Raw genomic sequence first — 19,318 nt, 5'->3', positions numbered from 1 at the left:
GAGAGATGAAGCTTATCTTAATCTTCATTACTTAACTTGCATTCATTTTTTGATCCTTTGCCTCAAAATTTCCAGTGCCTGGTCATAAAAATGATAATAGTCTGTACCTTTTATTAGTAATCATCATAAAACAATTGATGCCATTTTATGAATGTTTATTATGTGCTAGACATTTTGATAAGCATTTTATATATATCTCATTTAATCTTATGATCTGATTACGCTACTATCTTCTGTTACTATTGCTATTTTCCAGATGAAGAAACTGATGCACAAGTAAGGTAAATACATTCCCCCAAATCTCATAGAACCAGGATTCAAACTCAGGTCTGAATGTTCCCAAAGCCTGAATGCTAATCATTTATTTAGACCTTCCCCCTCTTGGGTATTATTCCATTCTATAAATTAAGACTCTTAATTGTCTCTTATCAGAACTTACCTTTTATGTTCTTCCATAGCCCTGCTCTTAGGTTTCTGGGGTGATGGATGATTCTAGGGTACTTTAGTGTGATGAGGAATTTTTGAGAAAGACAGCGTTGTTCAGGGCCATCTGCAATTTTATTGCCACGTCACAAGAATCTGCAGTTAAACATACTGATTTCTAGTAGTGGTTCTTCAGGGTTTTTTTTTTTTTTTTGATGGGAAGATTTTCAAGTCACAATACAGAGAAATCTGCTTAATTTGCCTACTTTTTATTATTCAATAATAATTCAATTACTTATTTATTTACTTAAGTGACATTTATTGCACCCTCCTATATGCCAGGAATTATATTAGACTAGAAGCTGAGAATATACACTCAAAATAAAATGAAGATGAGTAAAATAAATCCATGTCTTCAAGAATCTTGTAGGGGTAATAGGAAAGTAAACTACGACTATCATGTGGTGTGATAATTGTTTTTATAGAGGGGTGCAGTGGGATGTTATTGAAGCATAGAAGATAAGCACCTACCCTGGGCTTGAATCACCTGGTACAAAGTTTGAGATAAATCTTGAAGAGTGATTATTAGTTAGCCAGGTGGATAGAAAGAAGAGAGATCAGAGAGGGGAGTCTCAGACAGAGGAGACTCTGTAAATACAAAAGCCCAGAGGTGTGAAAGAATTTGGAACCTTAGGGATGAACACTGATTAGATGGCTGAAGCATAAGAGGTGTGGGGATGACAGTGGGAAACAGACTTAAAAGGTCATTTCACTCCATGATCCCAGTCATTTACAGTGGCAAACTTGTCTGTAACATCCCTATGTCTTGGGATGTAAATTTTCCTAAGTAAAGGCAGAACAGCATGCTGGTCTATATGCTATTGTTGAATGAAAACCCCTTCCTTTTAGCAGGCCTTGATGCCTGTCAGTGTCAGGGCTGGTCTGGGTTTGATTTCCTACTTTCCACAAGATAGAAGTGGAAATGGGAAGAAAGCCCATGTGAAGGTAGGTTGCAGTTTGCCCAGTGGCTGCTCTTCAGGGATCACAAACTACTCTGATATCAGGGGTAAAGTAAATTGCTGGCTCTACCTGATCTTTCAAAGGGCCCCGTTTTTCCAATCTCCATGGGTTGTTTTTTTTTTAAACTTAGTTTAGTGGTAAATGCTGGCAGTTTCTGAGGCTACTCAACTATTAAAATACTTCATTCTTAAAAGCAGAGAGAGTTGCTGATTTCCACTGTTGGATGATTTGGACATGGGACTTCTCACAAATACCAAGTAGAATCTTCTAAATAGTTTTGGATGTTTGCCAGGATAACTTGAGGGTTGTTAGTATTCAAAGTGTTATTTATTCAGTCAGATATCATGGCATTCTCAAAGAAGTTGAGAATTGGAAGGCTTTTTTTGTTGGTGTTAGCACAAAACCCAGGTGGCTTCCCAGGCAATGCTATGGTAAAGAACTCACCTGCCAGTGCAGGAGATGTACGAGATGTGGTTTTAAACCCTGGGTTGGGAAGATTCCTTGGAGAAGGGCATGGCAACCCACTCCAGTATTTTTACCTGGGAAATCCCATGGACAAAGGAGCCTGGTGGGCTACAGTCCATAGGGTCGCAAAGAGTCAGACATGACTGAAGTGACTAAGCATGCACACAACACAAAACTGGTTTGCTCTGAGTGGCCTTGACTGGCTGAGCCGGACCTGGCTCCTGCTGAGATTTCCATCAACAGTTGCCCAAGCTGTATTTAGGGTGCTCTCCTTTTCTAGGACGTTGAAATTTCCCAGCTGATTATGACTTTCTAGAGATGGACCTAAGTGTAGCAATAGCACCAAATTCTGCATCTGTCACAACTGTTGGAAAGGAAAGAGTATATTTTACATGTAAGTCTGAGTCCCTAATCTGAATGTGGCTTTCTTCTAAGCATTGTTAGATGTCAGCCACAGCAGCTGCATGTTTTTGGTTGGAGACAGACACTGTTAATTGTTTTGAAATGATGCCTTTTTCATGCTCAAGGATGGCACCAGGACAGTCTGTCTGTTTGCTCACCATGGGAAGAAGCTAAGTGTCAGGGCTTGCAGCTGCCTCACAAACTGCTGGGTTTTTAGCACTGCAAGTAAAACAGCTGAGCTTTGATGACACTCTAATGGAGGAGGTAGATGAATTGGGGCAGACCTAAGTTGAGGGTATTATATGAATGTCTAGATGTTGAATTCACTGTAGTATTGCAGATGGTGAGTGAAGCTTCCTGCTGATGTCTCTGTGATCAGCTCTCTCACTGCACGGTCTGAAAAGGAACTGTTTGCTTAAATGTTATGACATGTGAGAAACCCAAGGGGTAGGGAGGACCTGTCTCTGTGTCTCTTCATATGCTCCTTGAATGAATTTATTCCAAAACAAGCAATAAATGGGGCGACAGAATCTGTGCTAGTCTAAATGGGTATTCATCAGCCCCGAAGCATAAGGCCCTTAAGAAAAACACAGAGAAATTCTTTAGTAACTGATGAATAGTGATAGTTGCTTACATTAGATTTTCTAATTCCAAATATCCTTTCCCCATATCCTTTCTTTTAAACTAGTTTCTATTTCCTGTCAATTCTTTCCTCTTAGGATGATATCAGTTGCCTCTAAGAGAACCTCTCAGATAGAAGCCAAAATATTTCTTCTGTATCTCTCATTGAGTGAAAATTAGAATTAAAAATAACTTATGAGAGAACTGGAAGATTCATAGAAAAATTGCGAAGTAAAATTTGAGCTTGGTTCTTCTTTTTTGATTATAACCACAAGGGATTTTTTGAACATGTAATTGCAGGGGGTCATCTTTGCTGTGTACAGAGATTACACAAGAGAAGAAATAGAGCTAAGAGAATGGGGGAGGTGGGGAGAGAGAAAGAGAGGGAGCCAAATAGTGAGAGACAGAAGTAGTGTGAGGGAGAGATTTTTATGAAGAGACCTTGTGACTTCTACCTACAAAAATTTCTGGTACTACTAATTGTGCTAATAGCTGGTGGGATTGTGCAGAGGACCTTGAAACTTTCTCTACAGTCTGATCTCATACTATGTTGGAAACAAGCCATATCACAACTTGCAAGAGTCTGGGGATTAAATTTATTTTAGAACTTGGCTAAAGAATAGGTCTGGAAGCCCTAATTAAGTGATTGTATTGTTTGAGAGAACAACTTCTCTTCCTACCTAAATGAAACACTTGCTCATAAAGTCATTATCAAAAATGCAGAGATTAACATTTCCTTTCAATTCCTTGGCATTGCATTGGAGAATGACACCCTAGCCAAGATGGACCCATGGTGCAATTGTAGCAACATTTTGTTAGGAAAACATCTATTCTCCTAAGTAATCTGGTTACTTAGATAATTTAGTTTCACACTTAGATAACTGGTCACTTAGATAACTTGGTTGTCACACAGTTGAATAAGGACATAATGTAAAATTTCAGATAGTGCTAATTTTCAGAAGGCCTAATCATACTTGAGAGGCACTGTAAGAATAATATTCACATGGACATTAAAGGGTTTAACTCGCTTATCAATTTAAGTCATTTGTGAATGTTTAGGTTCTAATGATTATATTAACCTTTTAAAATTGGTGTCATTTATGCTACATTTATAAATTTTTATTTATGTCATAATTCTGGCTGAATTATTTTCCATGATCTTATATTCTAAGCAAGTGGAAGTTGGTCTTTCCTACCCTCCCTCCATTTTTAAATAAAATAATACTAGTAGAATAAATTAGTGATAGCAGTGTTGATCTGGTTTTGGGTGGATTTAGTGAGTAGATACAGGGAGGCAGATTTCAAAAAGTTATCAGAAGAACGTTTAGCGTTGTCTTATTAGATGGTAACCTATCTCATTTCTGGTAGGATTCAAGTAGTAACTGTCCCTATTGCTAGATGATCCCTGCTAAGGATTAGAATCCCTGCTAAGGATTATGCATTAGTGTGAGTTTTGGGCATAATTACATTTTAAGCGAGTTTAACTCCAGTCAATCCTAAAGAAATCAACCCTGAATATTCATTATAAGGACTGGTGCTGAAGCTGCAGCTCCAATACTTTGGTCATCTGATGCAAAGAGCTGACTCATTGGAAAAGACCCTGATACTGGGAAAGATTGAGGGCAAGAGGAGAAGGGGACGACAGAAGATGAGATGGTTGAATGGTATCACTGACTCAATGCGCATGAGTTTGAGCAAACTCAGGGAGATAGTGAAGGACAGGGAAACCTGGTGTGCTGCGGTTCATGGGGTCTCAAAGAGTTGGATACGACTAAGCGACTGAACAACAACTTCAAGAGACCATATACTAAAGGTTATACTATAAATGATTTCTTCATTTTACTATTAATAGGAATAATTGCCATTTGGTAGGCATCTATTATATATTATATACAGTGCTAAGCATTTTATTTATACCTCCCTTGGTTAAGCTTCATACCAACCCTCTGTAGATATTAATATTATCCACACTGATGTGGATTAAAGACCTGTTTTCTGTTTTTTTTTTTCTTGGGTGTATTATCTTGACCCTTCCAGTAGATTATAAATTCATTCTTAAGAGAGAAGTCAGTGGTATACTTTGTAATATTCCTTATAGTTGCTGCAAATGTGAAAGGATAGAACAGGTTCAGCTTAAAAATTGTCTGCTCAGTCCTGCTTCCCTTCCAAACCTCGTGAGTGTTATCTGAAAAACTCCAAAGCCATGGGAATGATTGCCACAATGTAAAAGCTACAAGCTTGGTATTTTCTCACTTCTCATCCTAGTATCTGTTGGGGAAGTTACTTAAAACATCTTTGTGTTTCACCATTCTCATCTGTAGGATGGGATAATAATAGTGCTCCCTTAATTGGATTGTTATAAAGATTAAGTTATCTAACTCATGCAAAGAATTTAAAACATTATTAGCCTCAGTTCTTTCTCATTTAATAATGAGTATTTAGTTTTGTGTGTATTTAAATTACTCTAAGAGGTTGTTTCTTTATTGGAATTCAAGAAGGCATTAGTTAACTTCTTTTGGGTGTCATGATTTTGCGACTTCTACAATCTTATCTGATACATCAGTTGGGAATTTTTAATAAAACCCTAGAGGGAAAGAAAAATTAACTCACTTAATAATTTTACTTGCATGTGTTTCGCTCTTGGATCACTTGAAGGGAGCCCAAGGTACATTAAAGGTTACAAATTTTTAGCTCTGTAGTCTCAAAGATCTCTCTATTATCTTCAGAATTAAGTTTTTAAGATGAACTCGGAATTGAGTTTTCCATCATATTTTCCAAGTATTTATAATATCATGTGTATGTGTTTGAGAGTTAAAAAGGGAATGTCCTTTATAATCTCTTTGCTCAATTGCTCAATCGTGTCTGACTCTTTGTGCTCCCATGGATCACATGTAGCCCATCAGGCTTCTCTGACCATGGGATTTCCCAGGCAAGAATATTGGAGTGGGTTGCCATTCCTTCTCCAGGGGATCTTCCGAACCCAGGTTTGAACTCAGGTCTTCTGCATTGCAGGTAGCTTCTTTACTGCTGAGTCATCAGGGAAGCCAGAATAACTTTAGAACTAGTGAATCATAGGTTTTTGGACTACCTTGGGCTTATCAACTTAGAATGCAAGAGGTAGTGAAATATTTCTCATGGAATGGATTTTTTTTTAAAGTTTTAGTTACACATTTGAAGTCCTGATTATACCCTATGGATTTATTTGTTTTTGAAAATTAAACTAAGAATTACAATGTTGCAGAATCTTTTCTATTTCATCAGGTTAGTTTCACTATTCATTCCACACATATGATTTGTAAAATTCTGCAATACCTAGAAAACCTTGATTATAAAAGGTTCTTATATATATAAAAGGTACTTAAATATAGATGAGAAAGATAGATGTTCTTCTTCTTCTTCTGATATTGATGTTAAATAAAAGATGGAATGTTTTTGTCTAAAACCAGTTCCTCATTTTCCTTCCCCCTCCCCACTCTAAACACAATGTGAATGGCAGTGTGAACAAAAGCTTCCTTTAAATCTGTTATTCAGTCCAAGTGTGTGTTAGGGAAAAAATTGTGTATAAAACCTAACAATAAAAAAGAGAATTGTAAATAGAAAAGTAAAGCATGTAGATGAGACAAATATTCTGTGCTATAAAAATCCCAATGGGGTATTCTTGTGAGAAAGAGAGACTACATACTCATTAATTTAAACATGAATTCTCAAAAGCAATATTCCAACATGTTAATTTGCCATGATAGATTTATCCATTGAAATCAGTCCACTAGTCTTGACCAGCAAGTAAGATCTTAATTTTAACAGTTCAATTGAAACGAAATAAAGATTTTCACACAAATATCTTAGTAACATAGACTTTCCTGGATTGTATTCAACCTTGTCAGTTCATAGGTAATGAAACTCCTGGTAAATGTTAGGTTCTCACACAGTAGCAGGGTCTTACATGGAAAAGGGCTCTGTTCATTTTCTATTAAATCACAGAAAGAGATTATAGAATTGGTTAATGAAAACAGCTTATTTTTTGGAAATCAGTTAAAAAATCTAAAGTTATGAGTATAAAGTAATAAAAGAAAAAACAGCTGCTGGGATTCCCCTCTTCTTTACAGTGATATGGTAGAAATACAAGGAAAATGCACAACATCCTTTAGTTAGGAAATCTGGTCCCTTCACTTGCTACAGGGCTCAGTTGAGAGTAAGGAAAGAAAAAATATTTTTGGCTGCAGCTTTAGTAAACAATGAATGACAAAAAATATTGCAGAAATATCAAGAGATTTGACAACTCTGAGCACAGATCTTGTCACATTGATATTGCCTGTATTCCTCCATGAAGCTTGGCAAATAAATAACTGAGCCCGATTTTGGCAGAAGGAGAGAAGGAAGTACTAGTTCCAGCATAGAACCAAGATTAAGAAAAAAACCCAACCAACAAAAAACAGTTGTTTCCTTTCCTGAATAATAAAGACATCATGTTTGCATATAGAACAGCTTTTGCATTATTGCTCTACGTATAAGAATATATTAAGGAACTCATAACAGACTACACATTACAAACTTAAGGTTCTTTGGTGAAGAATGAAAGAAAACAGTATTTGAGCTTTAAAGAAAATGATCTCATCCACTTTGATTTTATCTGTTGATCCGTTGGATCCTTTCACAGAGCAGGGAAAGATACTGCGTGAGTTTCACCATGGCAACAATTGCCACGCCCCCAGCCATCATACACGTTGGCCAAAAGAGCGAATGGAACAGCACGTTGGAACTGTAGAGTTTGGTTAGGATGACACTCTTCTGGTTTCCTTCCGGGTCAGAGTAGCAGGAGAAGTGTTGGTACTTCCTGAAGTTTTCCATGACAACATTCACCAGGGACATGGATTCTTCAAAATTTTTTCCACACTTAGGTATATAGGAACACTGTGGAAAATGAGATAAACTGTCACCAGAAAATACGGTGTGTGTGTGTGTGTGTGTGTGTGTGTGTGTGTGTGTGTGTGTGTGTGTGTGTGTGTGTGTGTGTGTGTGTGTATGTGTGTGTGTGTGTGTGTGTGTGTGTGTGTGTGTATCTAGTACGAGGAGGAGTATAGAGGCCAGCTTAATGATCTGTGAAATAACCATGATTTTTTAAAAATACATATTCAAACTAGTGCCTCCAGAAACTAAGAACTCGCACACTGATTAAAACAGTGCTTTTAGGTATTTGACCAGGACGTACTTTGATAGCTTGTTCATATAGTTTAAATGTTGATTAAAATAAAATAACTCAAGTGGATTCATTTTGCCACAGCTAAGCATGGTGTTATTCTCCATTGAATATACTTTTCCACAGAATAGAGTGTCAACCTTTCATCATATCTGTCCACAACTGTCCATGTAATATCAAAAACTGCCAGATCTCTCAGGGAAAGTAGTTTACTCTTGTCTTTTTTGGCTTGGCTTGATTATTTTTAGTCAAATTACCTTGGCCAAGAAGACAGCTATACCCCTGATGAGTTGCTAAAAACGAATCTTGGAAAGTGTAGGGATATTGAATAGTTGAAGACCTGTGATAAATGGTTCATGCCTAGTTAGCACTGACAAAGTAACTTTTTTCATAAAGCAAGGAAAAATAAAGCAGAATTAATTCAATTTACTCTTAAACTAGCACTCATCTGAGAATTTAAAATATCTTTTCTTTGATCTTTTCACCTGTTATCATTCTTGCTGTCTCTCTTCTATATGCCTATCTTTTTTTCCTACCTACTTACATCCTTTGATTTCTTTCTTTGTATCTCTCTTTTCCTTTCCTGCCCTGTCCCCTTCCGATGATATTTCCCCCTCTATTCCCTCTTCCTGTTCTTTCTCCTTCTCCTCTCTCTCCCTCTTCTCTGGGTACAGATGGAATTAAGGAACTTTGTAGTTTTTCTTCTTATTTATAGATATGTTTTTGCATATATTCTCCTAAATTAAAAAGCATACTGAGTGAAATAAGTCAGACAGGGAAGGACAAATATTGTATGATATTGCTTATATGTGGAATCTGAAAAATGGTATAAATGAACTGATTTATAAAACAGAAGTAGAGTTACAGATGTAGGAAACCATCTTATGATTATCAGGGAGGAAGAAGGAGGGAAATAAATTGGGAGATTGGGACTGAAATATATAAACTACTATATAGAAAACAGATAACTTATAAGGACCTACTATATAGCACAGGGAACTCTACTCAATACTCTATGATGTATATGGGAAAAGAACCTTAAAAAAGAGTAGATATATGTATAACTCATTCACTTTATCATACAACAGAAAGTAATACAGCAGTGTAAATCAACTATACTCCAATTAAAAAAAAAAAGTCTCTGAGGAGATGAAATCTCTGTGACCCTCCTCCTTGGTCTGTAAATGAGCAGTGAAAAAACTGATATAACAATGAATCTATTTTTTTAAAAAGTTAGGGAAAAAGTGATTTAAGTCACTTCTCTGGGAGATATGTGGGCCTTGGTTAAGTCTTTACCCTCTTTACGGTAAAAAAGGGTTTTTATTGCCTCCCAATAGGAAAAAAATTCCTATTCCTTGTTACACACATTATCAAATGATTAATTTAATTGATTTATCTGAATTAAGATGGTTAGTGACAAGATTGCTGATAAACTGGTGTTTTCATGTGAATTAGAAAACTATGCTGAATCATCAAAACACATATTCTCTGTTGAAAAATTGTCATACTACACTGACTTCATGAAAAAAGCCTATGTATCTTACTAATACTGCCGGTTTATAAGATCTGATTTGAATATTGACACCCATGACTTTTACAGTGTCACTGGCTCTCCTAGGATTGTACAGTACCATACACAAGTCATGGGACTGTATAAGGAGACACAGATGAGGTGAGCTGTTGGTGAACTTCGAAGGACACTGATGGAAGTTTTGGGGCAGGATTCTGGAATTCCAGACACCAATTTAGACTTGTATATTTCACAGAAAGGAAATATAAAAGAAATGGCATGAGTTTTGCTAATGGAGTATGTTTGGATGACTCTTTTCCCTATTTTAGTGGGTATCATGGCACCTCAATTTTTTTTTTTTTTACTGTGCAATAATGATTGGATCACTTCTCTATAAACATCAGGAAGATTCTGCAATTAGTTAAGAAAGGAGGATGCGCATACTGATATTGATTGTAAACAAGGCTTAATGTTCTCATACAAGGGCTGGTTGATACTTTCAGATTTAATCAGCTAAGAATAAATGTGAGTACACTCATAAATGTGAGTACTGCAGAGACCTGGTACTAGCACAACATTAAGGGTCTGAAAGTGTCCCCAAGAAAGCAGAATTTCTCAGCAAGTTATAACTTAGTATGAAAATTGGCCTATGACTGCCATGAAACAAATTTTCTACCAGTTGGATGCTTTCTGGATCAAAAGGGTTTAAAGTAATAAGGGGATACCTTTATATTTTTCCTTCTTCAGAGCTGCCCAGATCATGTCTACAATTTTTTTTAATGCTTTGATTCGGAAAGCATTAAAAAAATTTACAGACATTTATGGTTGAATTAAAAATGAGCCACTTTAGCATATAAATGCATCAGGCTTCTTTATATTTTGGTGCCAGGAGAGTTTATAGTAGTAGTTTTAGTGGCTAACAGTACTAAGTTATTGAAATGATCTCAATAAAAATGGCATTCCATTAAAAATAGAGTTTTTTCATTTCTTATGCTCTTGTGAATTGATTTGACTTTAAAATTTTTTTTGGATAAATGTTTATCAGCCAATGACAATAATTTAGTCACCACATAAGATTCTTCCAGATACAAGGAGATATAAATTACTTTTGATACCATTTAACAAGGCTGTAATATAGAAGTTGCTTTATTAAAGTTTGAAGCCATCAGGGTCTCAAATGCACATGTGTGGACTAGCTGGATGAGGCGTGTCCCATATGGTTGGATGTGGGCCCATTGGCCAGCAGCACTTAGAAATGTAGCTCCACGTTACTAGTGGAGAAAAGATGCCTCTGCTCTTGTGCTTTTAGCTTTTTCTAACCATGCCACCCTCCACCTTTCAACACACATAAACTGCCTCCCACTAGACTAATATTATCCCTGAAAATTCCACCATGTGTCAGTCATTCATTTGCTTTTATTATTGGTGAGACCTTCTTTTGTGCTTGTGAATGTATGAGGTAGTGTAACAAGCCCCTGACATGTCATTGGAAGATCTGGTTACTGTGTTACTGTGTTTCTATAACCAAGTTACTTGGCTTGTTGAGTCCTCACAATCAACTTCTTTATCTATATAATGTGGTTGTATTATATATTTAATATATATAAATGCTATTAATTAATGTTATATATAATTAATTAATGTTATATATAAATAATTATTATATATATTGATGCCAGGAGCCTTCCTGGCAGGGGTGTGTGAGGGTGTGTGAATATGCATAAAGTCTCAAGAAGTTTTTACTAATAAAATTTTATTGAAATGTCCCATGCCCCATACTAAAGTGCAAAAACTTTAAGGATGGTGAAATAACTAGCTATATGGTTTTCACAGGAATAGACTTGTTTGATAACTCTTGTCATGTGTTCCTTGTTTTTGTGTCCAAAGAGATCTGACATTATGCTAAACCCTACATTAGGATTCTAGATTTCTGCTTCAAAGTATAGCCATGTGTTTGTTTCTAAGACTGGTATGAATTTGGGGTAAGGATTTAGTGATCTTATGATTTCATCATTTTATGTGATTAGTTTAGAGTATGTAGAATGCATTTCAACAAATGAAAATTTGAGTTGAGTGATTTACACTTAGTTGGAAAAATGTAATATAGATTGAAAAGATAAAAATCCTTGAGGTTTTAAATCATTCTTTTTTGATGGAATGTGTTGTCTAGGAAAAATTTTATTTTAGAGTGCATGATATAGAACACAAAGGAACATAGGAACAATAGTTTTAGGTACATAAGACACTTGCAGAATACACAGAAGAACTGTACTAAAAAAATCTTCATGACACAGATAATCACGATGGTGTGATCACTCACCTAGAGCCAGACATCCTGGAATGTGAAGTCAAGTGGGCCTTAGGAAGCATCACTATGAACAAAGCTAGTGGAGGTGATGGAATTCCAGTTGAGCTATTTCAAATCCTAAAGGATGATGCTGTGAAAGTGCTGCACTCAATATGCCAGCAAATTTGGAAAACTCAGCCACTGCTGAGTTTTTCCAGCCACAGGACTGGAAAAGGTCAGTTTTCATTTCCAATCCCAAAGAAAGGCAATGACAAAGAATGCTCAAACTACCGCACAATTGCACTCATCTCACATGCTAGTAAAGTAATGCTCAAAATTCTCCAAGCCAGGCTTCAACAATACATGAACTGGGAAATTCCAGATGTTCAAGCTGGATTTAGAAAAGGCAGAGGAACCAGAGATCAAATTGCCAAGATCATTGGATCATTGAAAGCTAGAGTGTTTCAGAAAAACTTCTATTTCTGCTTTATTGACTATGCCAAAGCCTTTGACTGTGTGGATCACAGCAAACTGGAAAATTCTTCAAGAGATGGGAATACCAGACCACATGATCTGCCTCTTGAGAAATCTGTATGCAGGTCAGGAAGCAACAGTTAGAACTGGACATGGAACAGCAGACTGGTTCCAAATAGGGAAAGGAGTACATCAAGGCTGTATATCATCACCCTGCTTATTTAACTTATATGCAGAATACATCATGAGAAATGCTGAACTGGATGAAACACAAGCTGGAATCAAGATAGCTGGGAGAAATATCAATGACCTCAGATATGTAGATGACACCACATTTATGGCAGAAAGCGAAGAACTAAGGAGCTTCTTGATGAAAGTGAAAGAGCAGAGTGAAAATGTTGCCTTAAAATTCAACATTCAGAAAACTAAAATCATAGCATCTTGTCCCATCACTTCATTACATAAAGATGGGGAAACAATGGAAACAGTGACAGACTTTATTTTTTGGGCTCCAAAATCACCGCAGATGTTTGAATGACTGCAGCAATGAAAATAAAAGATGCTTGCTCCTTGGAAGAAAAATTATGACCAACCTAGACAGCATATTAGAAAGCAGAGACATTTCTTTGCCAACAAAGGTCCATCTAGTCAAAGATACGGTTTTTCCAGTAGTTATGTATAGATGTGAAAATTGGACTATAAAAAAAGCTGAGCACCGAAGAATTGATGCTTTTGAACTGTGGTGTTAGAGAAGACTCTTGAGAGTCCTTTGAACTGCAAGGAGGTCCAACCATTCCATCCTAAAGGAAATCAATCCTGAATATTCACTGGAAGGACTGATGTTGAAGCTGAAACTCCAATAGTTTGGCCACCTGATGTAAAGAACTGACTCATTTGAAAAGACCCTGTTACTAGGAGAGATTGAAGGTGGGAGGAGAAGGGGACGACAGAGGATGAGATGGTTGGATGGCATCACCGACTCAATGGGCATGAGTTGAGTAAACTCCTGGAGTTTGTGATAGACAGGGAGGCCTGGCATGCTGCCATCCAAGGGGTCACAAAGAGTCAGACATGACTGAGTGACTGAACTGAACTGAAGACACTTTCATACCACTTAAAATTTGTTTATATATATATATATTTCTTTCTTTTTCTTTTTTCCTTTAGCATGGCTATAGGCCTTTCTTTTGTGCCTAACATATGACTATAGAGGGGCTTCCCTGGTGGCTCATATGGTAAAGAAGCTGCATGCAATTGCATGAGACCTGGGTTCGATCCCTGGGACGGGAAGATACTCTGGAGAAGGGAACGGATTCCCACTCTGGTATTCTAGCCTGGAGAATTCGATGGAAATAGGAGCCTATTGGGCTATAGTCCATGGGATTGCAAAGAGTTGGAGACAACTGAGCAACAAACACTATGACTATAGAAGTCTACTGAAACTCTGAGGCAGTCATTCAGGGGAAGATTTAGACTTATATCTTTCTTCTCCATCCTGAATTCTGTTAATAAACTTTTGTGCTTTCCCCAATCTCTTAAATTCTCTTTAGTATTGAAAATACAGAGATGGCCCCACAGCATGAGGCCCCACAGCCTCTCCCAGCTGAGGAAACCTGGGTCCTGTCACCTTCTTCTGACCATCCTTTCCCTTCCAACAAAGATCCAGCAACTGCATCTTCTTTCCAGTTCTTTGGAAAAGAACCAAAAGTTTTTGTTTCTTAGCCTCCCTTCCAGAATCTTTCACATGGATAGAGTTATTTTTATTCTTCTGATGTACAGAAGTTTTGAGAGAGTACCTGTTGGGTGTTTGCTTAGACATGCTTCACTAGGCAAGTGTGAAGCAAAAAGTGATAGGCCTTCAACCCAAAAATAAAAGCCATGGGGATAAGTGCAGGCAGTAGGAGGGGGATGTTTGGCTGGATAACCTCACTGGCCAGCCTCCTTTTCCTTATGACAGTAGGAAGGGAGCTGTCAATTCTCAAGATCACCTCAGGGAAAGGGTATGTCCTCCATTTGTTCTTTTATTAAAAAGGCAGTGTCTTATTTCAGAGAGGAGTTAAGTTTAATGAAATCTAATGAATACTTTTGAGTACCTCTAAAGTACCAGGTTGTGTGCTGGGCATAGGCATGAAAAACATAAACAATTTGAAACAGATTAGAGAGAAATAGGACAAAGGCAGGAGGGATGAAATGGGACAGCAATGAGGCTGAAAAGGCTCTCAGTAAAAACTCTAGACTTCACAGAAAGTGACATGAAAGTGAAAGTCATTCAGTCGTGTCTGACTCTTTTTGACCCCATGGACTGTAGCCCACCAGGCTCCTATTTCCATCAAATTCTCCAGGCAAGAATACTGGAGTGGGTAGCCATTCCCTTCTACAAGGGATCTTCATGACCCAGGGATTGAACCTGGGTTTCCTGCATTGCAGGCAGATTCTTTACCCTCTGAGCCACTAAGGGAGACCCTACACTTCACAGAGGTGGGCCACAAATTTGCTTCAGAACTCTGTGGTATCTAGGGCATGCTTGTTCACAATGCCTATGAGATATAAACAAAAGCATTTCTCATGTGAAACATAAATATTCTTGGTTCTTAAGTCAGATAGGACTTCTTCAGTGTCCTCAAAGAATGAGTGTTGTATACATGTTTATTAAGCATACATGGTGTGCCAGGCTTTATGTTCTGTGCTGGAGAAGGGGACATAATCCCTACGTTAAAAGGGTGTAGAGATGCCCAACTGTCTGTCTTGGAGCACTCTGGCCCACAGGGATATTCTGAACTTTTGAGTTCTTTGAACTCTAGTGATGGACAGAGGAGATGAGAGAGTAAACTGGGATGTTATTTTCATTCCCGCTTGACTTCCTGCTCCTTACCATCACTTTTAAAAAAGTGAATCTCACAAAATCTAGTTTAAACTTTAAGTTTGCACTTGTAGTATCTGCTTGATTTTGGCAAGTGGGACTGTTGGAAATGTTTCGTAGAGGAGAGGAAAACAGTATTCACAGTCTGCTATGTGATAGGGTTTCCTGCAGCATCGAGACACAGGTCCCTCAAGAGAGGTTTTCCTTTTCTGTGTTTCCCAGAGCTTTCACATTTGTTATGGCATTTCTGCTTGATGTGGGGTAGAGGGGAAGCTTAAAAGACCCAGGAAACCCACTAATGAAAAAGGAGCCATGTGGAGCCTCAGGATTAGTCAGTAACCACAGTAGATTGAACCAGGGAGCGCTCTGGTCCCTGATGTGTCCAATTAGGCCTTGAGAAAGTCAGATATAAAATCTGACCTTACCCTTCACCCTGGGTCCTCTTTCTCAGCAATGGAAAGAATTAGGTTCATTTTCCAGCTTTTTGTTCTTGATGCTCAGTGCAAGCTGTTTGGGGGAACATTCTTCCCTCTATTTCTGTGCCACAATTCACTTTTGGTGAGTAGTGACTAAACTTTGTCAATCACAGAATCATTTCTCAATCTATGGTCCACAGGCAGCTTCAGTGAATATCCAATAAATATTCCTAAGTTTAAGTTCCCAATTATGGGGATGTTGTATGTCAAATTTCCGGGCACATTTCCCCCCTCTCTTTTCATGGTGCACTTCTGTCTAATATTCATTCTGTGTAAACTGGTGTTAAATATACAATTTTGTCCCCATGGAACACAGATAGTTCTATTCCTTGCTCATGGCCTTTTACTTGATCCTAAGCACCTCTTGACATATGATGGGATGGCGTGGATTCTCACCTATTCACTAAAATATGGCATTAGAAGGGTAAATATTTCATAGAATTTATAATTTTTAAAGCTCTTATCTTTACTCTCTCAAGAGAATGTGCTGTTTTGCTTTTTAAGAAATATCATGTTGAGATAAAGAGATTTAGTTTTAATTTAGACCTAAGTTGTGAATGTGTGACTTTGGGAAAATTATTTCATTTTCTGAGTTCAGCTTGATTTTGTGAAGTGGTGATAGTAGTGGTACCTAATATGTGGGATTGCTGCTGCATTTAACAAGTGAGTTCATATAAAATATTTAGCCTTATACAGTGCCTGGCATGTTGTGAGCTCTTGATAAAATAGGACTATTATTACTTTAGGAGTAGGGTTTTAGTCAGGATTAAACGAGATGATTTTTGTAAAGTTCTTAGCATAGTGCTGGCACATAGTATATCATAGACACTTAATAAATGTGGGTCCCTCTTTTTCTCTCATTTAGATTCTCAACCTCACTTTATTTTCTTCCCTTTTATCCTTATCCTACTAAATGTTGTGTAGAGGAGCTCAGTGCTTACAAGCTTTGATTAAAATTTTAGAATCTCCCAGCATTCAAGATAAAAGCTAAACAAAATAAAAAGCAGTGGTTCTGCCACTCTTTGGAGACTGTTTTAGTTGTCACACATGGAGGAGGAGGATGCTAGTCTTCTAGCGGGTAAAAGCCAGGAATGCTGCTAAACATCCTACAACCTACAAATCAGGTCTCCACCCCTTCTCTCAGAGACAGCAAAGTAATATTCCACTCCAGATGCTAATAGTCCTGAGATTGAGAAATTCTGGTCCAAATAGGTACACTCTCTGCATGTGGGGAAACCAGAAAGCTTCAGAGTGGGTGACAAAATGAGAGGTGATGTTGAGTTTGGAGCTTTAAATAATTGGCTAATTCATACAAGTTAATCTCCACTCAGAATAGCTGGCTTCCTTATTATAATTATATTATATACGTATATATATATATATGTATAAAATATGGTATTGTGCTTGTGTGTGTGCTAAGTTGCTTCTGTCGTGTCTGACTCTTTGTGACCCTATGGACCCTAGAGTAGCCCTCCAGGCTCCTCTGTCCATGGGATTTCCCAGGCAAGAATACTGGAGTGGGTTGCTGTTTCCTTCTCCATGGGATCTTCCTGACCCAGGGATAGAATCCCCATCTCTTACCGTCTCCTGCATTGGCAGATGGATGGATTCTTTACCACTAGTGCCACCTGGGAAGCCCATATAGTATTATACTACATATCAAAAATGGATATATTTTCTTGTTTTGTACAAAAATTCATTTGAAATATTCTCTTAAACCAGATGGGGACTTTGGGGGATCCCTGGTAAAGTAAACAAAGTTTTAACCCCTCAAACAAGATCAGCATTGAGAAGTTTAACGACCACAGTGAATCAATACTCAGCCACTGTTTATGATCCCAGTGACACCTTGTTGCCAGGAGAGGCAGGGGCCCTTGAACCTACTTGCAGCTCCTAGAGATTGTTAGTTAGTCAGTTGCTCCACCAGAGCATGCCAGCCTATCAGCTTAAGCAGCTTCAGTTGTACTAGTGACAAGAGGTTGGTCACTGGGTTTAAAAGCTAAAGAAAAAGAATATATGAGAGAGTGTGAAAATTTAAAAATAAAATCCTTTTGAATCTCATTCTGTAAAGAAGCAGGAAGCTTGACTGACATCTCTTTGCCTCCTGTTGTCTCAAATCAAACATTTTCAGTAGTGTGCCTTACGTGTCAGTAAAACCATGCCCATTCGTTGGTAACTATAGGAAAGGTTACTATTTTTGGTGAGCTTGGGGAATAGTTATAGGAAGGAGAGGTGAAGATAGAGAATATTTTAATTTTCTCCCCAGGAATATTTTGTATGTTTCTCATGCTGCCTTAAGATCATGGCTTAGTGACCTTTTGACATGGTAATAACTGTATTTTCAATGCATGTATTATGCTTCTAATTAAAGGCAGAGGACAGCTAACCAGAGAGTGAAGAATCACTGGGCCAAGAAGGTGAGCCTACTGTTTGGTGTTACCTTCCCCCTTGGAGTGTCTGTTGATTCTGAAAGGGGCTGAGATCCCAGAAGGCTGGATGGAATTTTTGATAGCCTTGTAGAGCTAGGGGCAGGAATTGTCATTACAGCCTATCAAACGTGGGCCCATATTCACTTTGGGTCAGGACACTTCAAGGCTGCATCCTAGGAGTGATGGTCAACCTGAAGAAGATAGGTCCTCACAGGGACTTCAGCTCAAACTTCAGTTTACGTAGTCAGAATGAGGTGATCATGATTTGTACCTAGGGGCCTTGCAGAAGCAAATGGAAATAAGTTTTGGAAAAGATGACATCGTGACACCAAACTAAGCTTAAAATTGTTTTTATAACTATTTTTCTATATATGATGTCTGATATCTAATGAGAAATAGCCATACATTACAATGCAGCATGAAAACAGTCAAGAAACAAAAAATAGAAGAGGCCCATAGGGTCTTCAGATTTCTTGAAGTCATCAAAATAAACTTTAAAATAACTACAATTTTATGTTTTATGTTGAAGAATTTAAAAGACAAAAATTAGAATATTGCAGAAAACTAGAAAGTATAAAATAAGATTGGAATGGGTATTCTAGAAATGAAAAATACAGTAAGAGAAATTAAGAGCTCAATGGAGTATGGGTTTAATGATAGATTTGTCAGAGCTGAGGAAAGAATTGCAAATCAGAAGTTAGGTCAATATCTAGAAAGAAGCACAGAGAGACAAAAGGAGGGAAAATACTAAAGAGGGAGATATACAGGGGATACAATGAGAATGCCTAACATGGTCCATTGGAGTCTAAAAAGGAGAAGCAGGAAAGAATGAGAGCAGAGGAAATATTTGATGAAATAATGACTGAAGACCCCCTAAAATTGTCAAAGAACCTCAAGGAACAGCAGGAGAGGCCCTTGGAACACTAAGCAGGCAAGATAGAAATAAATGTTCACTTTGGCACATAGTAGTAGTTCAACTGTGAAGAATTAAAGAAAATAATCTTTAAAGCAGACCAAGATTACCTTCAAAGAAGTAGCAATTAGACTGAGAGCTGATTTCCAAATAGTTATAATTCTTACCAGAAGACAATGGAGTGTTTTCAATGTACAGAAACAAAAAAAACAGCCAACTTAGAATTATATACTCAATGAAT

General features: G+C 37.6%; 1 protein-coding gene across 4 annotated transcripts in view; it reads right to left on the bottom strand.

The window, feature by feature from the left end:
• Positions 1-6,073: 6,073 nt before the first annotated feature.
• KCNMB2 (potassium calcium-activated channel subfamily M regulatory beta subunit 2) overlaps positions 6,074-19,318 on the bottom strand; it is a 286,689-nt gene continuing 273,444 nt past the window's right edge. For all 4 annotated transcript variants that reach the window (XM_043875416.1, XM_043875417.1, XM_043875415.1 and 1 more), the window contains one exon: positions 6,074-7,842. In XM_043875416.1, the coding sequence (XP_043731351.1) occupies positions 7,558-7,842 (285 nt within the window). In that variant the 3' untranslated portion in view covers positions 6,074-7,557. The remainder of the gene's footprint in view (positions 7,843-19,318) is intronic.

Source organism: Cervus elaphus, chromosome 19 (genome assembly GCF_910594005.1).
Source record: "Cervus elaphus chromosome 19, mCerEla1.1, whole genome shotgun sequence".
NCBI classification, from domain to species: Eukaryota; Metazoa; Chordata; class Mammalia; order Artiodactyla; family Cervidae; genus Cervus; species Cervus elaphus.
The sequence above is the reverse complement of the archived record's forward strand: the minus strand, read 5'-3'. Positions and strand labels throughout refer to the sequence as shown.